The sequence below is a fragment of the Rhineura floridana genome, chromosome 16 (genome assembly GCF_030035675.1).
Source record: "Rhineura floridana isolate rRhiFlo1 chromosome 16, rRhiFlo1.hap2, whole genome shotgun sequence".
Lineage (NCBI taxonomy): Eukaryota > Metazoa > Chordata > Lepidosauria > Squamata > Rhineuridae > Rhineura > Rhineura floridana.
In genome coordinates this window covers 6,696,122-6,722,620 of record NC_084495.1, presented here as the reverse complement: position 1 = coordinate 6,722,620, position 26,499 = coordinate 6,696,122, and the positions used below count along the sequence as shown (strand labels likewise).

At 40.7% G+C, this 26,499-nt stretch overlaps 1 protein-coding gene across 3 annotated transcripts in view; it reads right to left on the bottom strand.

The window, feature by feature from the left end:
• The window catches only part of ABCB7 (ATP binding cassette subfamily B member 7), a 68,278-nt gene extending 42,106 nt beyond the window's left edge, over positions 1-26,172 (bottom strand). The window contains exons 1-3 of one of the 3 annotated variants that reach the window (XM_061598449.1): positions 25,971-26,172; positions 10,209-10,286; positions 4,090-4,176 (exon numbers count right to left, since the gene is read on the bottom strand). In XM_061598449.1, coding sequence (XP_061454433.1) covers positions 4,090-4,176; positions 10,209-10,286; positions 25,971-26,165 — 360 coding nt within the window. In that variant the 5' untranslated portion in view covers positions 26,166-26,172. Of the gene's footprint in view, positions 1-4,089; positions 4,177-10,208; positions 10,287-25,006; positions 25,088-25,970 lie in introns of those variants that run through there. The other 2 variants (XM_061598451.1, XM_061598450.1) reach the window with 2 other exon arrangements.
• Positions 26,173-26,499: the final 327 nt, after the last annotated feature.

The following is a 26,499-nucleotide window of genomic DNA, read 5'->3' as shown; positions in this document are numbered from 1 at the left end:
AGACTGAAGTTGCCAGCACACAGGTTCCAAAGCCACATCATGCCACGATTAAAAGAAATTCCTGAACACCTCCGGAAAACAGTTGTTGATGCATATCAATCTGGAAAGGGTTACAAAGCCATTTCTAAGGCTCTGGGGCTCCACTGAACCACAGTCAGAGCCATATTGACCAAATGGAGAAGGTTTGGGACAGTAGTGAATCTTCCCAGGAGTGGCCGTCCTGCCAAAATCCCTCCAAGAGCAAGGCGTAAAATCATCCAGGAAGCCATGAAGGACCCCAGAACAACATCCAGGGACCTGCAGGCCTCTCTCACCTCAGCCAAGGTCAGTGTTCATGACTCCACCATCAGGAAGACACTGTGCAAACATGGCATTCATGGAAGAATAGCAAGGCGGAAACCACTGCTCACTAAGAAGAACATGAATGCTCATCTAGAGTTTGCCAAAAAGCATCTGGATGATCCTCAAGAGTTCCTGAACAATGTTCTATGGACAGATGAGTCCAAGAGTAAAGCATGGTGGTGGCAGAGTCATGGTTTGGGGATGCTTTGCCGCATCAGGACCTGGATGACTCGCCATCACTGAAGGAACCATGAATTCTGCTTTGTCTCAGAGAATTCTACAGGCAAATGTCAGGCCATCTGTCAGTCAGCTGAAGCGCAGCAAGACAATGATCCGAAACACACAAGCAAGTCTACATCAGAATGGTTGAGGATCAAGAAATGCAAAGTTTTGCAATGGCCTAGTCAAAGTCCAGACCTAAACCCCACTGAGATGTTGTGGCAGGACCTGAAAGGAGCAATTCATGCTCGGAAACCCACAAATGTCACTGAGTTAAAGCAGTTCTGCATGGAGGAGTGGGCCGAAATTCCACCACAGGGCTGTGAGAGACTGATCAAGAACTACAGGAAGTGTTCGGCTGCAGTCATTGCTGTAAAAGGTGGCGTAACCAAGTTTTGAGTCTAAGGGGGCAATTACTTTTTCACACAGGAGAGTGTTGCTTAATTTTCTTTAATAAATAAATAAGTATTAAAATGTGTGTTGTTTGTTCACTCAGGCTCCCTTTTCTCTAATATTAGGTTTTGGTTCAAGATCTGACAACGTTCAGTGCCAAAAATATGCAACCATGCAGAAAACCAGACAGGGGGCAAATACTTTTTCACAGCACTGTAGATGGGAAAAAATGAAGAAGAATGCAGGTTCCTTTTCTGTTGCTACTTTCTCCCATATCCCACCCTGCCTCCACCAGAAGTGTTCAGATACACTTAAGATTGTTGACAATCTAAAGTATTTGAGAGCAGAACCCATTATAAATACCTTTTATACATCCTTCAGAGGATACATATTCTCTACTGACAGCTTGTAAGTCTCAAGTGGGTACAAAATAAATTTCTGCTTATCCCTCACTCTAAAGAGAAGAGCAGTAGGATGCACTGAAATCCTTCCCTTTCAGGTAGGCACAATGCCAAATATCAAGCAGGAGGAAGGGATGTGCGAGCACCGTGAGTGATTTGGAAGAAAGTAGAACTGTCTGGTTAGCATGAAAGCTGCTTGTTCAAATTACAGATTGCTATTGGCTCACCACAGAGGAAAGCTGTTTGAAAACAACAAGGAGGAAACAGTAAGAAACCCAAGGAACTGCACACAAGTTTAGTTACAAGGCAACAGAATAATGCAGAAAGTGGATTGCCACGAACAATGAAAGAAGGCAAGGAGAAGATCAAGGTAAAGAATGTGCAAAGATGTGCATCATAGCAGAGGTCTGCATGAACTAGATCAGGATACAAAAGTAGGAATGCATTAAACACGGGGATGAAAAGAGATTAAAAAGTCACATGAATCTGTTAAGATCGGCTTCTACACAAAAATTGACTTTTTTTTTTACAGGATTATGCTTTCTCTCATGCATAAGGTGAGTTTGAAAAGATTGGCATATTCTTTCCTTCAAATTTAAACTAATCTTTTAAGATATTTATTGAGATGTCTATAGTACAGACATAATTCTGAACTGCAAGTCAGTGGTATCTATTAATCTTCAGGGCAAATCTAACTGCTGTTCTGTGGCTACTACAGTGGAGCCCTATCAAGTTGTAGCTTTTCAGCAATTCGAAACTGTTTTTCAAACTGACACCAAGAAACCTTTTTAGTCTGGAATGCACCACTTGCAAAAGGAGATGCCAGGTAGAAATCAGGAGAACCTTATATTTTAATCCAGTGTGTGTCCTAGCTAATATTGCTTTTGCATCTGAGGGATGCAGGAATGCAAACACTGACACACAAAAATGTAAGCACTACTTGTGAAAATTGCCTAGTGGTCAGCCTACACACTTACCTAGGAGTAAGCCCCAGTGAACACAATGGGACTTCCACATATGCATACAAGAGATAGTGCTACAGATATCAGATAATTAATGGTAACAGTTTTCAAATATTTTTCATGGATGTGTAAATTATTGCCCCTAGGCAGAAGAACAAGGGCCATGGGGAGATTGTACTCTCTGAGGAAGAACACCACAGCCGGGAGAAGACCAGCCTGGCCCCAGGCATGACACAGAGAATAAGCAGCTGCAAGACGCTTGCTTCCTCGCTCTCCATCAGCAAGGACTTTGTTCCAACTAACAGTTGCAGTGGGTCTGCAGAAGTGAGAAGGAAGGACACACTGGCTTCTGCCATCAGTGAAAAGAACAATCCATCCAAGACACCAGCAAGGGAAGACGAATCTGACCTCCACTAGATTATCATTCTTGCAATGTCTAACTGATCTCTCTTCTCTATCTTTTCCCTTCGCTCCTGTTGGATGTCTTCGCTTTTTAGCTTGTAAGCCCAAGGGCAGGACCTATGTATAGGACCTGCCACTGCCACTGCATTGAATTTTTGATTGATATGAGACATTTTGGAAGACAGCATTTTTCTAAAAAGTAGGACAAAGAAATAATGGTTCTAATTACACAAGCATGTCCATCCAGAGGTTGGAAAGATAACTTCTTTAACAAGGACCCCATTTTGCTCTTCCCCAAATGAAAGAAAGCCATTTAGGCTCTTCCTCGCCATCCACCCTGCAATCCCCTTGCTGTTCTTCCTGTGTAAATACCTTTGTGGGTAGTTTCAATTGGCTCAGGAATAGAGGCTACTTCTGGCAGGAAGCACAGAGGCTTGGGATGAACTGAATTGTAATACAGAGTTATGTCTAGTATAATTTAAAAGTTTACACTGATGTGTCTGGATTTAAACATCAACAGGAATAGTTAAAGCCCAGAAAGTGGACATTTCACATTCTTGCTTTCTCAGACCAGTTGTAATGCCTTTAAAAAAGAATCTTATGTTGATTATGTATTGATTTTCCCATTGGGTGTGTTTGTACATAATACTAAGCCATGGTTTGTTCATTCAACAAACCATGAATTGTCTCACAGACAAATAAAACAAGCCATGGCTTTGGTTTCTTTTCTAGCTGCTCTTGCCTTTGTAGTTTGGCAAGCCTCTGGGGTGAGGTGACTAAACAAACCATGGTTAAGCACAGGCTGTTGGGTCTGAACCCAGACCCATGTCAGACATGCCAAACAATACATTTTTAAAGTCATAGTTCATAAGCCAACAAGCCATGGCTTGTTGCCAGATAACAAAGCATGGTTAATCTGCTGGGATGGGTTCAGAAGATCAAGCAAATCACAGTTTCACTAAATACATTTTGCCTTAGCATTATGTATGAATCAGGCCATTGTTGGATGTCTTGGAGGTTTTTCATCGGGCAGATAAAATATTTAAAACAAACAATACACACCAAGTTCCTGAGAATCAAGACCACTATGATATAACCAAAGACACAAGTAGAGCGGAAGAGGCATCCTTTCTTTTATTTCTCACTTTGACAGGGCGAATGTCGACACTTATATAGCCGAAATGGTACTACCTACTCACAAGAGGATGGAATCAGCAACATTTTTTCAAAAAGTAGTTTGAGCCACCTTATGCAGATGATGAGTTACCTGCAGTAAAAGTGGTTCAGCAGGAAAACTAGAGAAAATGACAAAAGTCCCCTGTCTGCCAACAAAAGTCAAAACACAAATGTGTGCCAAGAACAATATTTACCCCTTCCTTTGGATCTGAATGGAGACCTCCACCTGCATGTCCATGCCAGCATGTTCTTTTATCTGTCTGAGACCACCCCTGGAGATTCTGTGTGAGGAAGAATACAGTGAACAATGACTTCAACTATTACAAAAATTCATGGATTGCAGTCCGACTCTTCAGTGTGTTCTACTGTTATCTTAAGGAAGGCTTTACTTAGAGCCACTTGCATTGAGGAGGCTTGGCTGATGAAGCACAAAGTAGGCTGGGAGGACAGGAATTTTGAATCACAATAAAACCTCCTAAGAACAACACTGGTGACCTTCACTCAGAGCTGCTTCACACATGGAGTATTTCCCTGTCTCCATTTAGGAGACAACATGAAACCTGCTTGTAGATATATACAGCATATATATATATATATATAACATATATAGCAACCACTCATATAGAAGTGTATATTATTTTGAACATTGCTGAGGTTATAAACCAGCTTCAAGGCTGCTTACAATAGTATCAGATTTGAAGTAGTATAATTAAAACACAGCAAAGGAATAGTAATAACCCCAACAGCATCTACAATACAATCCCAATGAAATAACAGTGGATTCTTCCAAAAAGCAGGAAATTTCTTCAGAGAACTAAGCATTCTCTGAAAAAGATGCATTTTGCATCCCTTTGGAAGGCTAGAAAGCAAGAGATGCCGTGAACTTCATCTGGGGAACATTAGTAGTAAGTTGGTATTGCTTTTGATCAAAGGCCATCGAAACTTTCCTAAGAATAGATTTCAGACACAAACTCCAAAAATTCAGAATAAAAAACTGAATATTAAAACTAAGCAATGAACAGCATAATAGCCAATGGGCTCATCAGATTAAAATATCACCATGACAATTACCTGACAAGTCTAAAATAGTTTTAACCTGGATTCTTGTGGCTACCAAGGCATAGAGGGAAACTCTGTGGGTCACATAAGAATGTATATTAGATAGGAAGTGTGTTTTTTAAAGCAGGACTTGACTGCAATGGAGGCTGATGTTAGTGGGGCAGTGGAATCTACTCCAGGTTTTCCAGGAGCTGTCCAAGGTGCTGAAACCCATTTTGGGGGTTGGTTTCAGAACCTTGGATAGCTCCTGGGAAAACCCAGTGTGTATTCCACTGCCCCACTGATGGAACCACCAGCCTCCACTGTTTGACTGCAACTTGGCTAAAATGGCACCATGAAATTGAACGGAGTGTCTTGGAGCATAAACTGCATGATAGTATATCGCGTGGAAACTCTTCTAACCCCAAAGCTCTACATATATGCATTTGCTGTGTCAATAGTATCTGATGGGATCTACAACTGATCATGGCAGCTAGTATGGTCTGAAAGCCAAATAGCTGTGACTCAACTATTTTAAGGCAACTGAAAGATATCCTTGATAGACACCTACGTTGAAACTGAGAAACATTATGTTAAAGCCCCAAGCTAATTGCAATAATGAGCTAACTGCTCATTGCTGGAGATATCCTCACCTCATACTGTGCAGGAACATGGACAAGAGCCCAATCCACAGTGACAGGACTCATATTTTAAAAGGCAAACGTAAGCTCCTTGAATTGGTCATACAGCTGCAACTGGCTGCAGCTTCTTAGCACATGGAAACCCCACATATGCAATCGTCATACCCTTCCGTGACACAGCTGAAGCCTGATAAACTAACATCACATCATTTTCTTTATTCTTTTAACTCGAGGTGTTCCATTTTCAAGTAAAAAGAGAAATGCTGCATTTAGAATGTCACTTTTCAAAGTGCAACTAGGCTTTCAACAAAATGCTTAACATCTCTATTATGCTAGAAAACCAAGAGCAATTTGGCAAGCATCATAACAACAATGTAAAGCACTTATACAGACCTTAAGAAATGCTTACAAGGGCTCTAGAAAACATTAATTCACAGCAATGCTTTGCAGAAAACATCATTGCTTCTGCTCTGAAGAAGGGACCTAGGAGGTTGTAGCGAAAGAAACGCTACCAAGGAAAATATAGTAATGTGTCTTGAATAAATATTCATCCAGAGATCACAAGCCACATACGATGTGACAATATCACACCTGGGCTCAGTTACTGCTCTCTGAATGCTTTAAGTATGCATTTAGTGTTTGCTTTTCTTCAAATTAAACCACTCCCAACTATAGTCCTCGAGCGGTTTCATGTTTTTTTGGGGGGTGGGGACAGGACATCTTAATTTAATTCAGCATATATCTTCAATTTTAAAGTTCATGTTCCATAGTCTAATTTAGGTTGTAAGTCTACATACTGAGTTACTTTGTGCTCTGGAGATACTGTAAATACTTGATAATAGTAATAATATTAGAAGGGTTTAGTAACAGTATGAAAACGCCAGAATCATGTAGAAGCAGAAGAAACGTTTCTAGATTAAAAAGAGTTCAGAAAATGAACATCCCTATAATGTAATAAACAGACCATAATATTAAAGACTAACATTTGAATATGTAGCTGTCATTTATAACATGGTATTTTTCTCACATTTTGAAGACTTTTTATGCAAAACAAAGTAAGTAAATGGAAGTATGGGAATGTAACTCCCCTAGATATTGTTACACAAAAAAGGAAGACTAAAGATTAAAAAAAATATTCATACTAAAACATCATTAGTCCATGTATTTTAGTCAAGAATTCAGGGTGGAAAATAGCAGAGCAATATGGTAATTTGGAGGTGTGTGTATACATTTCAGAGCTGAAGGTGAATCTTGACCACAAATGCTACAATACAGAAACACATTTGCATTGCAGTAGGATATTCTGTGGCTTCTATGGATGATCAGAACCAAGAAGCAAGAAATGCTTGTTGGTTAGCTTGACCTTTAGTGGCAAATACCTGGCAAACTAGTTCATGAGCCACCACAATTTCTCCCAAAACTCTGTTAATCCAATCCTGGGGGGCAGGAAGAAGGTGAAACTTCCAGCTACTTGCCAACATGATCTTCACTGCCAACAGCTAACAGAATAGGAGTTATTTGCACTGACAGTGGGTGCAGTAAGAATAGCCTGCATAAGACCAATTTGGGATCTTTGTTTATGGACAGTCTGGGGTTGTTCAACATTTGGGAAGTATGCTATCCCTATAAAAGTTTGTGCCACTAGACAGTCCCCCAAGATGAGAAAGATGCATAGTCGTCCACAGTTCTCCGCATTTTAGATTGCTTTATGCATGGATCCTATGTAATTTGATGAGGCTTGTAATCTTGAATTAAGAATTTCAAGATGTGTGACACTTACCAGTTTCCTAGATCACTGTCCAAGGGTATCACATGAAAAGGAACACTGGTGGTGGCAATGGTTAGTATTAGTTGATAGATTTGGGAAAGCAAGCCTTCTGAATTAAATGAAAGTCCCAGTTAAAAGTGTCTAGCGGTTCCTGACCTAAGTATAGGTCTTTGCATACTATCTGCTCTTAGCCTGGGTCATTTGCCTACATGGATGAACCTGTGCAATAGTTTCTGCTTTTTAGGAAGTTCTGGGTGTGAAAGACAGATCAGGAAAACTTAGAATTAAAAAAAACATATGCACAAAACATTCATGCATATTACCACTATGCTGGCTAATCAATGAAGTTTTTTTTTTAAAAAAAAAATTAAGAATCTTTTAGGCTCTTTTCCATTATTTTGGAAAGTGGCAACAAACTCTTGCTGGAGGGTCAAAAGGATAGAACAGACCCTTGTGAGGCTTGCATAGAACAAAAAGGTCTTTTCCCCCCTTAGTAATGTTATTTGTTATTTAGTTTAATTTTCGTAAATTGTATTGCTTTTATTGATGTATTTTTATACTTGTGTTTATTTTTCTTTGTAAGCCGCCTTGAGGGCCTTTGGCCAAAAGGCAGGGTATAAATAACAACAACAACAATAATTTTAAATGCGGGGTAGCAATTCAGTTTTGTTCAGTTCTTGAAGACCACTTGTGATCTTGAACCCTACGCATCATTTCATGTTCAACTGGTGAGAATTTGAGCAACATATAGAGTTCTCTGTATTACCATAAATAGCTATTCATGTGTCCATAATACTGGTTCTCATTCAGAATTCTGCCCTTGCATGTGGGTGTACCCAAAAATTTGTCATAGATTGTATTAGAATTCCACCCTTAAAAGTCTCTAATTGTGAGAAAAGCTACTGAAAAAAAGTTACCTAGTCCTTTGCTGGGAGCATAAGCACCTATTGTAACACGCCTCCTAGTAGAAGAGGTAGGAAAATCCTCTCAAGGGGATACCCAGAGATCAACACAGAGTATTAAGGCAGGGGTGGTCAACCTTTTTTGGGTCAAGGGCTGGACTGATCCACGGTCAACTCTCTGTGGCCACATATCAAAGTGGCCAGGTATAAAAGTAGGTGTGGCCAATTTTTCTTTTTAAAAGAACCAACAAGTTGCAGTTGGTGAATACTATGGCTGTGTTTGCACGTCACATCAAGCCATAGTTAAGAGTGTGAAGGGAATGAACACCGCCTTTTCTCCTCCCCTGTTCCTGGCAGCATCGTGCTGGGAGAAACAAATCGTAAGCCTTTCCCCAAACCCAAGAACAAACCTTGGCCACCACATGTAGTTTGAAGAGAAATAAGCCCCAAGCCTGGGCTCAGATGACACTGCAAGCCACGCCTGTCACTTCTTCCTCCTGCTGCAACGTGGCCAGGACCAGGGGGAGGAGGGAAGCGGGGGCTTTTGAGCAGCATGCACCAGCATGCTTCTCATTCACAGGAAACCATAGTGCAACCTCAATGTGCCAACCAGGCCCATTGCTTTCCTTCCAAAAAGCACCTTCATATTAACAATGAACAATTAGACAGCACCGGGGGGTGGGGGAAGGAAAATATTTATTTTAAATACTACTTTAAAAGTATTTCATACGTTATTTTATTTAGAATTATTGAAGTGCTCTCTGTTTCCCCCAGTATTTTCCTAGTTCCACTTGTGTGCACAGCTCTTGCCCCTCATGGCTTGCAACACAGAACAGGGAGGAACTGACAGGCTAGGTCCAGGAGGCAGCAAATACCTCTCCACAAGGAGAATCCCCAGTCACCTTGAAGGAAGTGGCTGTGAAGCCATGCTTAGACCTGGAAGATCCTACTTCCCAGTCTCTAACATGTACTTCCCAGGCAAGGTGCCTGAACAAGTAGAGGCTGTGTAACTCCAGGCAATAACGAATGAGTCTGATAATCTACATCCATTTCAATCTGTATTCAGACCCGGTTTTGAAACAGAAATGGCCTTGGTTGAACTGATGGATGACCTGTGTCAGGAAAAGGACAGGGAGAGAGTAACATTGTTAGCTTATCCAGAAGGAGACCAGAAAAATGATCTTAGGTTGTATATTAGGTGCACTGTTTCAGTTCCTGCCTGAAGAACCCATTTCAGAAGGTGGTGCTAGAAGACAACTGTCCAACTCTGCAGCATTTATGCTATGGGGTTCCCTATGCTTTTTCAACATTTACATGAACCTCAATGAACTCAATGAGGTCACCCAGGGATCAGGAGAAAAATCTCATCAGTATGCTGATGACATTGAGCTGTAGTTTCCTTTTATATTTGATTCAGGTGAGGTATTAGACATGCTGAATCATTATCTGGGAACAATAAAGCTACATGAGGACAAATAAGTCCCCAAATTCACAGTCCCTGTGGTATGTATCACCTTCCCCTAGTTTGGGCTGCTGTGCCAAATGCAAACTCTGGTAATGCTCCAGGCTAGACTACTGTAATACATGGGACTGCCTCTGAAGACTGTTTGAAATTTCACTTGGGTCACTCTCAAGAGGTTTTTCTCTGGATGTCTCTGCTGTCTGAAGTCAGAGTAGTGGGAAGAGGGCCTTCTCAGTTGTGGTGCCTGTTTATGGAATGTTCTCCTCAATGAGGACTGCCTGGCACCTACTATTAACATAGTGCCATTAATGTGCATGGCAATTTACAAAGCACAAGAAGAAAGGTCCCTGACCAGAGTAGGATTCAGCTTTTTACACACAAATTCTCTTAAATTGTAAAAGGACAGTTATGCAGATTGCTTAATCTGTATGTATGGCATAAATTTGAAGACAGTCTGGGTAGGCTTACATTTTCCTTCTCTAACAGAACTGCTCAATCCTACCTTTGCAGCATCCAGTAGTTTTCCTGAATAGCATCTCCCTGAACTTTGCCATGCAAGCCGATTTAATACTGGTAGAATCTGAAACGGAGAACAGCGAGGCTGCGATAATTAAGAGCACAACGTCCATGAACAGAGAATACTTCAAGCATTTCATGTGTACATGCCTGGCACGCTTAAACTCCATTTGCTTCTGAAAAGCAACAAAAGGAGATACGAAGACTAGTGGGGAGCAGGTGTGAAATAAAATGCATCCAACTATTTAAAATGCTAAATGGCAATGAACCTTCCCCTTCTCTCACTTGTATTCCCACCAGACTTCTCTTCCTTTGTGTTCTGAAAGACCCAAGTCTGTTCCAACTTAATATTTTCTTCTCAGATACCATGAGTATTAATTTCCAATAAACCTCATTTTTTTCTGTGGCATATTTTCATGCTCTCTTCATACAATCCTTCAGTTAGCATTTTTGACTCTTGGGCCTGATTCCTACATCATATTAAACCACAGTTAATATAAATAATGGTTTAATGTAAACAAACAACATGCTGGTGCACGCTTTAAGATCACAGGTGCTTCACTCCTCCCCTATTCCTTTGTACTGCACTGCTGAGTTGTTCAAACCTGGGCTTGTGGTTTGCTTTCCCCAAACAAATCATTAGCGGTAAGCACAAAACAAACTTTGGCTTTTGGTTTGTTTGGATGACATGACAAGCCAGACCACGGCTTGTTTTACAGTAGCACTGTTCATTCACATTAAACTACAGTTTACGTTAACCATGGTTTAATGTGACTCGTAAATCAGACCACAAAGGACTTGTCTCAAGTTAGAAAATGTTGCCCCCTCCCTGAACAGGACTGAAAAAAACACATAGAGGAAAAACAAATAAATTCAGGTACCAGCACTTTTACGTTATTTGGAACAAGAGCAATATAGGAATGCATAATAGCTACAAGGACTGTACCTTTATTTTTCAATTTTGTCTAGTTTATTTTAAGTAAATTTTCTAACACACCAAATCCCTACTCCCTCCGAGTTCTCTGTCTTCCCAGGGCAGGGATCACCAACCTTTTTGGACCAGCAGCCACATTTGGAATTTTAAGAAAGTTCTGTGGGCACCAGTCACAAAATGGCTGTCATGGGGGAGGGGGGCATGGCATTACACAAAATTAGAGAGACTGCAGTTTTGCAGATCTCTCTCTCTCTCACACACACACACACACACAATCATAACATGAAAAATATAAGGTGGCCACATCACACCCACTCTCTTGCACCAGGGCTGTGGAGTTGGAGTCGTGGAGTCGGAAGCAATTTTGGGTGGAGTTGGAGTCGGTAGAAATGTACCGACTCCGACTTCAAAATAAAAACTTTCATAGGAATTTAGGAAAGTTATGTTCAGAAATTTTAATCAAATAAATATATTTTAAGTTCTATCAATCTAGCCTGATGATCCACGTGGTGGTGATGAAATGCCTTGTGCTACCATTTTACTACAGTAAATTTGTTATTACTAGTTAATATACATTTGCCATTTATGAAGGAGTCAGACAGTAGAAAAATAGAGGAGTTGGAGTCGGGGGTTTGGCGTACTGACTCCACAGCCCTGTCTTGCACACGTGCAACTCACCACTCATGCAGACATACTCACTCACTTACATGTGCATACTTCAAATATAATCTCTGCTCCCACTCTGCCCAAGTGCATCTCTCTCCCCCTCTCACAGACCACACACAGTCCACACATTTATACCTTCCTCCTTCCCACTCACACCAACACAATCTGTCCCTCTCAGAGGCTATATATATATGCACTCCCTCTTCCCCCTTTCTTTCACCCCCCCTTCCTCCCAAGCACGTCTCCCCCTCTCCCACACACGGGCATCTGCAGGAATTTTTACAGGGGGAGGATTTTTCCAGGACAGAGCATATAAAACACTGAAAAGGTTGTTGTTATGTGCATCCAAGTCGACTACGACTTATGGTGACCCTATGAATCAGTGACCTCCAAGAACATCTCTCATGAACCACCCTGTTCAGATCTTGTAAGTTCAGGTCTGTGGTTTCCTTTATGGAATCAATCCATCTCTTGTTTGGCCTTCCTCTTTTTCTACTTCCTTCTGTTTGTCCAAGCATTATTATCTTTTCTAATGAATCATGTCTTCTCATTATGTGTCCAAAGTATGATAACCTCAGTTTTATCATTTTAGCTTCTAGTGATAGTTCTGGTTTGATTTGTTCTAACACACAATTATTTGTCTTTTTTGCAGTCCATGGTATCGGCAAAGCTCTTCTCCAACACCACATTTCAAATGCGTTGATTTTTCTTTTATCAGCTTATTTCACTGTCCAACTTTCACATCCATACACAGAGGTTGGAAATACCATGGTCTGAATGATCCTGACTTTAGTGTTCAGTGATACATCTTTACATTTGAGGACCTTTTCTAGTTCTCTCACAGCTGCCCTCTCCAGTCCTAGCCTTCTTCTGTTTTCTTGACTATTGTCTCCCTTTTGGTTAATGATTGTGCGAAGATATTGATAATCCTTGACAAGTTCAATGTCCTCACTGTCAACTGTAAAGTTGCATAAATCTTCTGTTGTCATTACTTTAGTCTTTTTGACGTTCAGCTGTAGTCCTGCTTTTGTGCTTTCCTCTTTAACTTTCATCAGCATTCATTTCAAATCATTACTGGTTTCTGCTAGTAGTATGGTATCATCTGCATATCTTAAATTATTGATATTTCTCCCTCCAGTTTTCACACCTCCTTCTTCTTGGTCCAATCCTGCTTTCCGTATGATATGTTCTGCGTATAGATTAAATAAATAGGGTGATAAAATACACCCCTGTCTCACACCCTTTCCGATGGGGAACACTGAGAAGGTGATGTAGGCTAATTTCTCACAAAATTGAGAATGCCGTCTGTTCATTTTGCCTCAAGTTCTAAAAATGCTAGAAACTTACCTTTTTTAAAAAAAAGTAAGCTGGGAATCTGGGGATTATGGTATGTCCTGGGGGCACCAAAGGAGGCCTTTATGGGCGCCATGACCAACTAAGCATTTGCACTTGAACTCTGGGTTATCTGCAAACATGCTATATGCATTTTCTGCTTTTGTCCAATTAGTTTCCAGAACACTGAACAGGGTTTAGATTACATTATCACTTTGTTAGCTCCTTGTAAAACAGCAGTATACAAACTGAGGACACAAACCAGCCAAAAGTTTTAAAACATTTTAAGTCTGAGTGACTGCAATGGGAGAGTTAATCAACAGGACATGAAAAGTGCTCACATTTGGCTAGATTGTGTATTGGTTGAATATATGAGAACACTCACCAAATATTTTTTCCCACTTGACAAAGGCACTAAAGGATACTTCTAAGCAGGCATTGATAAAGTAATTGATGCAGATCAAATACATACTATTTATTAGTATTTGGCGTGAATGAAAAGGCTTCACACAATATATTAGGATTTGTGTGTGTACACCTGTCAGGAATGAAACTTAATTTATTGTGGCAACTTTGTCAACGGAGCTCAACCAAAGTGATCCAAAAACTTATGTTGTTTGACTAATGTACATGGTCTTACCTTTTGAGACAATGTGACTAAACAAGATGGAAGTAGAGAGCACAAAATATATATGTTCCTGCCATCTGCAATCATGCATAAAAATGTTACCTCTTATCTACTTTTAACTCATGTCATTTTGCAGATGTCACTATGAAGATAAACACAAACGGGAAAATTGTATTTGTTTTGCAGAATTAAAGACAGTTTGCTGTACACTGTTGCTGCCCAGCAATGTAGACAACAAAGTCCTACAAGGATCTGACGGCCGTAAGACAGCTTCCTATGGATTGTAATGAATGAAAACTTACTTTTATTTATTTAAAAGATTAATATTCTGCCCCTCAGCTGGTCCTGCTACATAAAAAACTACATAAAATAAGCTACTATAATGTAGTATCAGTAAAACAAAAAAATTAAGCAGGGAAGGCTAAAAAGTCACTTATGAAAAACCTGAAAGGCCTCAGTAAACAAATCTGTCTTCACTTGACATTGAAATGACAACAGTGTTGGCACCTGAGCTATACGGACAGAGCACTTCACAAACAAGATGCCACCTTGGAGAAGGCTCTGTCCTCATCTCCACCAGTGAAGGAAATGAGTCTCCCTTAACAGAAGAACATGAAGAAGAGGCCTGTCCACTAATTTTTAAGAATGAGTGTAAATGCTGTAAGGAGAGGTGCTCTTCCAGATTTCCAGTGTCAAACTGCTTTCGGCTTTAAAAATACGCACCAGCCTCTTGAATTGGGCTTGGAAGCAAATAGGCAGCAAGTACAGTTGTTTGGGGATCAGTTTAGCATGATCTCTCCTGGTTAACATCCTGGTAGCTGCATTCTGCACTTACAGAGGCTACCAAGTTAACTTCAAGGTTGGCTTCATAAATAAAACATTACAATAATCCTAAGAGGAGGTTACCAGAACATAGCTGGGGCTTATGGCAGTTGGAGTCTAAAACATCTGGAAGGCATTAGGGGTGCAGAAGGCTGATCTAGGCCATTTTGTATCACATACAAACTAGATCATGGATCAAGCAGCCAACTTTAATTTTCTTATCAGCTCACACATTAAGCCAGGTGTGGGGACGCTTTGGCCCTCCAGATGCTGCTGAACGACAACTCCAATCATCGCTGGCCATGCTGGCTGGGGCTGGTAGAAGTTGTAATTCAGCAATATATGAAGGATCCTCACCTGCATTAAGCTATCAGCAGACAGGTCCCATTTAACTCCCAGGAAAGGAAGAAAGAGGACAACCAAGCTATTGTCTTTATTAACATGAAAGAAAGCATGCAAATTAATAACTTCATTCAGAAAGAAAGCAAGGCCCAAATTGGTTGTTGTTGTTTTAAAAAAACCTGAATCTGAATGCATCAGTGAAAGGCACTGACTTGAAACTTGCCAGATAGTTGGTTTCTGTGTGCCCCTCTGTGTTATAATTGATAACTAATCTCTGTGTACAGTCTACTCTCTCTGGCCACAGCTCTTCAGATTTCAGGTAAGTCCTTCACACCACCTGCTGCCTAAACCTTTAGCTGGAGATGTCAAGGGTTAAACCTTCTGCATTCAAAGAATGTACTTTACCACCACATTATGGCCTCTCCCATCATTATTTCTCATAAGATGCAGCGTTCTACTCTCTCCCAGCAACACCACCCAGGGGACTTTGACACTGGACTTTCAGCATGCCATAGAGCATTCTAAAGAGGAGATGCACAACAGCTCCCATCTCTGGGCACACTGCTTCCACAAACCTTCCTCTTTCAACAAGCCTTTTAAGTTGAGATTTTATCCCAGTCTGCGTCTGTGTTGGAGTTGCTTTTTAATATGTTTTTAAACCTTTTTTTTTAAAAACAATAGGTTTTTAACCTTTTTAAAAAAAGATGTCTTGAAAGCTTTTAAAAAATGTTTTTTAAAGAAGTTTAGTTTTAATGTATTTTAAAGTCTGTTTTTGTGATGTTTTAGGGTTTTTTTGGTGCTTTTGTTTGTTGCCCTGAGCTCCTGCTGGGAGGAAGGGCGGGATATAAATCAAATAATAAATAAATACATAAATGTATCTACGTACATATCATTTATATACATGGTGTTGAAGAGAGCGCCGAACATTGCTGTTCCTAACTTCGTTTGTGACCCCCCCCCGAGCCTCACAGCCCTATCAATATCTTGAAAATATTATCTAACATTCCCACATATCTCTCCAAGTGCAAATTCAGTATGAGGTCCAACGACGGGGGATAAATCAGGGAAACAATTCTATATTTGAATCCCAACAGAAGTAATCTAAAATGAAATGCAACATGGTCAAAAGTTATTTTTATTTGCCGTTCCCATCCTTAAAAACACCTTTTGATATTTGTAGATGCTTAACTTGTTTGTTAGAGAACTAAATGGAAAATGCTTGTTTCTTGTAAGAGTGTTCGGCCCAGCTGATGCAATATACAGCTCTGCCCAGTTGATGGTGCTCTGCCCAGCTGATGCAAAAAACAGCTATATATAGCTCTCATGTAGAGTTGCCACTTGTTTGTACATTCTAACGACTGGTAATAGAAGCATTCTCCATAATAACCCTGAGTTAACCACACCAAGTTAACGACACTGAGTTCAATGATTTCAACCATGAGTTAAGCACACTGATTTCAATGGACAATAGGCTGCATACACACCCTACATTAACCATATACCATACACACCTTCCTCTTTCAACAAGCCTTTTAAGTAGAGACCTTATCCCAGTCTGTGCTAGAATTTCTTATTAAGATTTTTTAAAGATGTTTTAAAAAGATGTTTTTAAAGATGTTTTGTTTTAATTTATTTTTATGTCTGTTTTTATGATGTTCTATAGTGTTTTTCCTCCTCTTCGGATGCACACCTTAACGTGGTGAGGAGGTTTGAGTGTGAATGAATGAATCTTTATTTTTATTTGAATCTTTATTTTTACCCCGCCCTTTTTCCAAAACTGGAACTCAGGGCGGCTTACAAATAAAAACTACACATAGGTAAAAAAAACATACAAAAATATACAATTAAAATAGAATTAAACTATTCGTGACATTAAAACCATGAAACATACACTTAAGATATTAAGACAATTTAAAACATTAAGAATAGGATCATAGAACAATACAACAGACCTTATGAGGCCCAATCTTAAACATCTTCTAGTCCAAAAGCCTGTCAGAATAAAAAAGTCTTTGCCTGCCGACAGAAGGATAGCAAGGAAGGGGCCATTTGTGCTTCCCTAGGAAGAGAGTTCCAGAACCTGGGGGCAGCCACTGAGAATGCCCTATCTTGCATCCCCACCAATCGCGTGTGTGTTGAAGAAGCTGAGAGCAATGCCGTCAGGAGTCCAGACTAAGAGGCTAGACTCCTAGCAGGGGCACCCAAGGCAGAATGGTCAAAGCTGAAACACCAGACTAAGATGCATCCAAACTCAGAGGAAGGCAATGGTAAACCACCTCTGAATATCTCTTACCACGAAAACCCTATGAACAGAGTATCCAAAATGCAACACGAGATAGTGCTGGAAGATGAGACCCCCAGGTCAGAAGACACTCACCGAGCTACTGGGGAAGAACAAAGGACAAGTACGAGTAGCGCTGTGACTAATGACACAGCTGGGTCAAAGCCGAAAGGAAGCCCAGAGGCTGATGCACACAGATGCGAAAGGAAAGTCTGGAGTTGTACGACACACACAATAGGAACATGGAATGCGAGAAGCATGAACCAGGGAAAGTTAGAAATTGGCAAGCAAGAAATGGAATGCATCAACATTACGCAAACTAAAATGGACGGGAATGGGACATTTCCAATCAGGCAACTACAAAATATTTTATGGAGGAAATGAGAAATCAAGAAGAAAAGGGGTTGCTTTAATAGTGAGAAGTGATGTAGCAAAAGCAATTAGGAGCTACAACGCAAGGTCTGAGTGAGTGATATCAATGAGATTAAACGGGAAACCTATTAACACAACCATCATCCAAGTCTATGCTCCGATGGCAAATGCAGAAGAAGAGGAATTGGAGAGATTTTATGCAGAAGTACAGGAAGAAATTGATCACCCAACCAAAACAAGATGTGCTGATAATCATGGGGGATTGGAATGCAAAAGTAGGGAACAGAGAAGAATTGGGAATTGTGGGGAAATGGGGCCTAGGAGACAGAAATGAAGCAGGAGAAAGACTTACTGAATTCTGTGAAGCCAATAATTTGTTTCTTGCAAACACATTTTTTGAACAACCGAAAAGACGACTATACTTGTGGACATCACCAAATGGTCAATATAGGAATCAAATTGATTATATAATTGGTAGCAGAAGGTGGAGAAGTTCTATACTTTCTGCAAAAACAAGACCAGGAGCAGACTGCGGTACAGATGATGAACTGGTCGTATCGAAAATCAGAGTAAAGCTAAAGAAGAAGAACAAAGCAATCATAACGCCAAAATACAATTTAAATAACATCCCAGAAGAATATAAAGATCAAATAAGGAACAGGTTTGAGGCTTTAAACTTAGTTGACAGAGAACCAGAAGAACTATGGAATGAAGTCAGAGACATCAGGGAAGAATGCAAAAAGACAATACCTCTAGTTAAAAAGAGAGAAAGACCCCAATGGATGACTGAAGAAACTCTTCAAATGGTTAAAGAGAGAAGGAAAGCAAAAGCAAAAGGAGATAGAAACACGGTCAGAACCCTAAATGCAACAATACAACAACTAGTAGGTAGGGACAAAGAGAACTATTACAATAGTTACTGTATAGAAATAGGACAAAAAAGGGAAGAACAAGAGCCCTGTTCCAAAAGATTAGAGAAATGAAAGGGAAATTTAAACCAAGAGTAGGGATGTTGAATAATCAACAGGGCAACACACTAACTGACCGAGATGAAATAAAAGGAAGATGGAAGCAATACACTGAAGAACTCTATAAAAGAGATGCAAGGATGACAAATTCATTCACGGAGGAACCATACGATGAAGAACCAGAAATTTTAGAATGTGAGGTGAAAGCTGCTCTTAAAATACTTGGAAGAAACAAATCACCAGGAAGACATGGCATACCAATAGAGTTGCTACTGATATTATTAATTATTATTATGATTCTTGTGGTTTTATTGTATTTATTGATGAAATTGTACGTCGCCTAGAGTGGCCATTGATTCGGCCAGATAGGCAACTCAGAAATAAAATTTATTATTTATTATTATTATTATTACAAGCTTCTGAGACTGAATCTGTCCAAATTTTGACTAAAATCTGTCAAGAAATATGGAAAACTAAACAATGGTCCACAGACTGGAAGTGTTCCATATACATCCCAATTCCAAAGAAAGGGGATCCCAGGGAATGCAGTGATTATTGAACTATTGCCTTAATATCCCAAGCAAGTAAAGTAATGCTCAAGATTCTACAACAACGGCTCTTGCCATATTTATTTATTTATTTATTTATTGCATTTGTATACCGCCCCATTATATGGAGTGAGAAATGCCAGACGTCCAAGCTGGATTTAGAAAGGGAAGAGGTACCAGAGATCATATCGCAAACATACGTTGGATAATGGAACGCACCAAGGAATTTCAGAAGAAAATCACCCTGTGCTTTATAGATTACAGCAAAGCCTTTGACTGTGTAGATTATGAAGAACTATGGAATGCTTTAAAAGAAATGGCGGTGCCACAGCATCTGATTGTCCTGATGTGCAACATATACTCTGTACAAGAGGCTACTGTAAGGACAGAATATGGAGAAACTGATTGGTTCCCCGTCGGAAAGGGTGTGAGACAGGGGTGTATTTTATCACATTATTTATTTAATCTATACGCAGAACATATCATACGGAAAGCAGGATTGGAGCAAGAAGGAGGAGGTGTGAAAACTGGAGGGAGAAATATCAATAATTTAAGATATGCAGATGATACCATACTACTAGCAGAAACCAGTAATGATTTGAAATGAATGCTGATGAAAGTTAAAGAGGAAAGCACAAAAGCAGGACTACAGCTGAACGTCAAAAAGACTAAAGTAATGACAACAGAAGATTTATGCAACTTTACAATTGACAATGAGGACATTGAACTTGTCAAGGATTATCAATATCTTCGCACAATCATTAACCAAAAGGGAGACAATAGTCAAGAAAACAGAAGAAGGCTAGGACTGGAGAGGGCAGCTGTGAGAGAACTAGAAAAGGTCCTCAAATGTAAAGATGTATCACTGAACACTAAAGTCAGGATCATTCAGACCATGGTATTTCCGATCTCTGTGTATGGATGTGAAAGTTGGACAGTGAAATAAGCTGATAAAAGAAAAAACAACGCATTTGAAATGTGGTGTTGGAGAAGAGCTTTGCCAATACCATGGACTGCAAAAAAGACAAATAATTGTGTGTTAGAACAAATCAAACCAGAACTATCACTAGAAGCTAAAATGATGAAACTGAGGTTATCATACTTTGGACACATAATGAGAAGACATGATTCATTAGAAAAGATAATAATGCTTGGACAAACAGAAGGAAGTAGAAAAAGAGGAAGGCCAAACAAGAGATGGATTGATTCCATAAAGGAAACCACAGACCTGAACTTACAAGATCTGAACAGGGTGGTTCATGAGAGATGCTCTTGGAGGTCACTGATTCATAGGGTCGCCATAAGTCGTAGTCGACTTGGATGCACATAACAACAACGAATAGTGTTTTTAGTGTTTTTGTTTGCCACCCTGGGCTCCTAATGGGAGGAAGAGCTGGATACAAATTTAATAAACTAACAACAACAACAACACATTTAAAGGATATGACCCCCCAAAGGATCCTGGGAAGTGTGGCTTGTTAGGGTTGTGGGATTTGTAGCTCTGTGATAGGTAAACTGCAGTTCCCAGGATTGTTTGGGGGAAGTAATGTGGTTTAAATGCACAGCTTTGGGGCACTTAAGCATACTCAACTCTGCACTGGCCAAAAAAGTGAAGGACCTTATGGGTGGGTCATCCATACTGTTGTTCTTACAATCTATTTATCTAGCAGATAACAGCAAATGTCAGCTGAAAGACAAGTAACAGATGATACACTTATCATTTTAATGGACTGAATTATTTGATAGGTCCCTTATCAACACAGGGAAACCTCAATTCACCAGCTCTCTCATGTCAGATTGATATAACATTTCCCTGACAGGGAAACCTCCTTTATCTGGTAATTAAAATTGATGTGATTAGATACCCAGGGTTATGTACAGTTTATTAAATTTATATCCTGTCCTTCCTCCCTGAAAGATGTCCAGGGCGTCTAACAACATACCCAATATACAAAAACTAAAATGCTAGTTATAAAAACTACAGAGTTCTTATGTACCTATCCCCCTGCAGAGGTTCTGACAAACAGAAATCCTGCTTGCTCATGGCCAAGGAAGGGGGCCGCCTGATCTCCCTGTTAGAGGGGAGTTCTAGAGCGGTGGGGGGAGGACCACAGAGAAAGCCCTCTCTCACATTTGCACAGCAGTGGTACTGCAAGAAGGGCCTCTTCCTCTGACCATAACCTGCAGCTGAAATATAAGGGTTAAGGAGCTCCTTCAAAAACTTGGGTCCCTGTCATTTACAGCTTTGTATACCTGTACTGACACCTTACAAGTTACAGTAAGACCCTTGATAAGATGTGCATTGAACTGTTCATAACTAAAGAAGCCTCTGGAGCAAATGTATGTGTGTGCATGCAATGCATTACAATTGTACATCTCCTCTCATGAACACTGTCAGTGAGGGTCTGGAGCACCAAGCATCCAGAGAAATGCTAAATTTTGCTCTCACTGCAACAGCATTTTATTTCCACATGGGAGTGATAATAACCACTCATCCATCTGGGAGAAAGTAAAAGGTTGCATTCTGTGATGTTAATGGGGCTCAACCAACAAGCCCAGCATTTGAGAAACCAAGACTGCTCTTATCTACATAGGTCCAGCAACTATTATCCTGGCAACTATCATCATTACATTGTTAAATGTTAAGTGTCAATTCACACAGGGCTTTACAGAGCAGCAAGCAAGGCAACAGATTCCTGCTAGGAAAAGCAACCAACCAAGGAGGTAGGTAGGAAGCCTCTTTGCGGTCCCTTGATCACAGCAGAATGTGAAGACCATTAGGTGTTGGCTTTTATGCACATTATTATGAATGAATGAATGAATGAATGAATATCTTTCTTGCTCAGAGCCATAGGCTACCACGATTCATCACATATAAAAGGAAAACACAGAATACATATTAAAATACAAATCATATTTCATCAAACACAGTTCAACAACATACAATAAAGGCACAACAGCAATAAGTTTCAAATAGTATTTCCTCTCCCAGGCGAAAGATACACTGACCCACCCCATGACTGTATATAAGTACTACAGCCATAATAGCACCGGGGCACATCCCACAAGGTTTTGTTTATATCTAATACTTAATTTTCTCTTAGCTAGAGCAAATATTGCTACCTGGATAGTTATAAATACATTGTTGCCTGCTAGCAGAATAAATATCTGCTCCAGGGAAGGTCTGTTTGACAACGAGCAAAGGACATAGGAAAGAAATTTAAACCTTGGGGGCAGTATAGTAAATAATGTACAATGTCCTCAACTTCAGACTCACAGATACAAACCCTTTGATGAGTTGGAATGTTAGAAAACCTCTCATCCAAAAAAAGGAGAGAGCATAGACTGAAGTCATAAATCTGTGAATGATTTTCTCAAAAGTCCTGCTGTCAAAAATGTGAAATATTGCTCCATGCCAAATTTTGTTTTATATAGTGGGTATCAAATAGGATATGACATTTCAGTAATTGAATAGAGGTTCCACCATTTAGAATAAAGATGGATTCTTTCTTTGAACAGCAAAACTTCCATGCTGATCTCATATGTGGACAGAGTAGATTTAACATAATTTACCCAACAGCTTTGGGTTGGAGTTTGCAGTTGTTCCAGAAAGCATTTCTTTGGCAGGCACAAATCATTCATACAAGCCAACTTCAACCAATACAAGGCAAGTGCAGCATAACCGCAGAATTCCTGTTTCTGCCCTTAAAAGAAACGCAGGTGTGCGCTGAGGAACAGCTAACGGGGATTTCATGAAGGAATTCTGCACTACCTTGAGAGTAGCATTTGTATACCCCCAAAGCTCTGTGCCATACAGCAGTTGTGGAACTATCTTTTTCCGAAACAGCTCAACTACTGGTGCAACCAGACTTCCCCCTTGGAACTTAGAAAAATTCATCAAGGATTGTATGGAATGAGAGGAATTCAGCTTAACTGTATCCACATGTGACTTCCATAGTTGGGTATTAAACCCAAGTCCCAAGTATCTGAAATTAAGTTGTTGTTTATTATCCAACTTCCATACATGGATTTTTTTTCCTCCCAAAAACTACCACTTTTGCTTGGGCATCATTGATAATTAGATACTCCTTTGAATAAAATATACTTAAACTTCTTAACAGCCTTCACATCCCAATTAATGTGGTGGAGATCACAGCTATGTCATCAGCATACAAGAGAACAGAGAGCTTGGCATTTAAGACTGAGACTGGAAAATATTCCGAACCAATGGAGTTTTGAAGGGCATGATAAGAAGCTATGTTCAAGATCACCCACAAGACTGGGATGAACGGTTGGGATGCTTCTTATTTGCATACAGAGAAGTCCCTCAAGAGTCAACAGGCTTCTCACCCTTTGAACTGATGTTTACTAGAAAAGTGAGGGGACCTTTGGAACTGCTAAAAAATTCATGGGAAGGAACTCTGGGAGAGTACAAAACTTCTGTAGTAGATTTTGTATTGGAATTCCGCAACAAATTAACATCAATGATGGAAGTAGTGAAAGAGAATTTGAATCATGCACAGGAGAAGCAAAGTTACTGGTATGACAGAACAGCCAGAGAACGTGTGTATGATGTGGGAGATATGGTTATGGCGTTCATACCCAGGAAACATGACAAATTACAGGCTAACTGGGAAGGACCATATACCATCAGAGAAAGGCTTGACACAGTGACATATGTAATCACCACAGACCAATTAAACAAAAGCAAAGTGGTTCATGTAAATATGTTGAAGCCTTACCATACCAGGGATGCACAGGTGTTGCAAGTTACCTTATTCCCTGAGGGAAGTGGGCCTGAACTTCCAGATTTGGTACAGGAAAGCAAAGACAAAGGAGGACATGTGATGCGTCCTTCCCTGGCTCTCCCTGTCAGGTTCCTACCTGCTCGTGGTTACTGCCTGTCTCTAGGCACCACCAGGGACTCCACCAGTCCGGACCGCACTCTCTTATGGTTTACCTATCCACTCTAGCACAGATCTCAACAGATCCCCCTGCTAGGCAACCACCAGTAACGTCCCAATACTAGTATTCCCAGAGACTCTGAATACTGGTATTATTATTCTCTTCACCGCTGCCACCATTTGTTACAGTTCCCCTTCAGCCTTGGTCATTACCTTACCCTCCCTTCTGGTCTGTGAAACCCCAGCCAAGGATCAGGCCTTTGGTAAACCAAATCAAGTATTTATTAAAGATAACAAAGCTAACAAGATTAACAAGATTTCTTCTTAAGGCACATAAGCATATGGTTTTACTCAATACTAATCCGAACTCCACCTCCCTCCTTCTTCACTCTCTCCTGGCAAACAACTCTCTCAAACCCCACCAAGCAATCCACTCTTTCTTTTCTCCCTCCTGATTCCACTCTCACTCTTCCTTTTATACATTCAGTCATTTTAAACACTCAGCCAATCCTCATGAACAATGTCACCGATATAAAAACTCCTCTGTTGGTTGGTATATTCTCTGATAGTAATCCATTTGCCCCAAGCCTAACCCTGAGAGAAGTATTAGAGTGCAACATTTGTATTAAATACAATAACCTTCTGTCAGTATTAGCGGCAGTTAACTTTTGCCACAAATGGCCTCTGTCAATGAGATCAAAGGCAGAAGTAAAATCCACCAAGGCAACAAAAAGCTCTTTCCTACCATTTTGGGAACATTTTTGAATCAGGTGATGGAGAACAAAGCACTAATCTATTGTGGACTTTCCCCTTATGAACTCTGTCTGTTCTTCAGCTATGACTGAGTTCTCAGCAGCCCAAGATTCCAATCTGCATAGCAAATATTCAGAGTACAATTTAGCAACACCAGTGAGCAGACTAATCTGTCTTAAAGTTTTTTGGATCTGCCTTAGAACCTCTTTTATGAATGGAAACAAGTATACTTACTCCCCAGCGCTGAGGAGTTTTCCCATGATGAACATGTGGGGGAACAAGGCAGCAAAAATTGGGCATCATCACGCAGGATTTTATCTAAACAATTCTGCAGACAGCATATCCTCCCCTGGGGCTTTTTTGCAGGCAGAGAGATAATCAAGATATATATTTCTTCTGGGGTTACAGGATCCCATTCTGAGCAAGGGGAGAATGGTAAGGAATCTATATTATAAGGTATATCTAAAGTTAATCTGGTGATAGACTGTCTGAAAAGGGAGGCAAAATGTGTATGCCATTGTGATGAAGTAATTCATTATTATCAATGGAACCATTACCTCCTTTTGTCACCAAGGTCCAAAATCTACCTGAGTTCTTTTCTAAGGTTGCCAAAACTAACTGCATCCACGACTTGCATATATTGCTCATTCTTTTTAGAAAGCGGCAAATTTTTATACTCTATAGAGGTATGTAGGAGTTGCAATTTTCTAAGGAATCCACTTGACTTAATCTCCTTACAGCTCTTGCTAGGATGCATTTTATTATTTTTATTCATGAGTTAATACACCACTAATATGCCAAAATGGTTTCTAAGCAGATAACAGATTCCCACAGGTTGGTGGAGGTGGCAATGGGTGCTATTCCCACACTAGTCCTACTCACACCAGACCAACTGAAATTGACAGACACGGCTAGCTCAGGATCTTTAGTGTCAATGCATCTACTCTGAGCAGGACTTAGCTGAATACAACCCAGTGACACCCATCCATTACCCACCCTACGATTACCTCGATTTTACGCCCCAGGAGAGGTGACCCTGGAGAGCCAAGAGACCTCAGCTCACCACCTAGCCGACCTTGGTCTTCTCAGGCGCGGCGCTGCTCCCCCATCCGTTGAAGGAGGTCGCCGCCTGTCCCTCCGCCTCCCCCTGACCGCCGTGCCAGCCCGTCTCCCCGCCTGCCTCAGCCCGCTGGCGCACCTGTAGAGTCTCCGGTGGCGGCCGGCCACTCTTCCACGTGCGAGCCCCGGCCGCTCCCGCCGCCGACCGCCACAGCAACGAAGCCAGGAGCAGCCTGTGCCGCGGAGAACCAGCCGCGCCGGGAGAGATGCTCAGCGGCGCGGCCGACAGAGCCCTCAGCAGCGCCATATTGGCGAGGGAAGAGGAAAAGGGCATTGTGGGACACTGGAGGACCGGAAGGAGAGGAAGGGGTAGAGCGGCACCGGAAGTGAGGCCGGATTGGAGGAAATGGGTGGCTGGTGTCACCGCTCGCAGTCATGCTGTGCGACCTTAGGCCAATTGCTATACGTCTGCCTACCCTACCCCACCGGGTTGTTGTTGTTGGAATCAAAAGAGGGTGGGGAGGAAAACCATCGACACACCAACTTTTTTGCTTTTGTTTAATCTGTCTTTTCAGGGGAAGAAAAAAAGGTTCCCACAGCATATTTAAAACGTCAGTGTTAAGACAGCGCGTACCCTCAGGCTTACAATGTAAGAGGCATGAGACGAA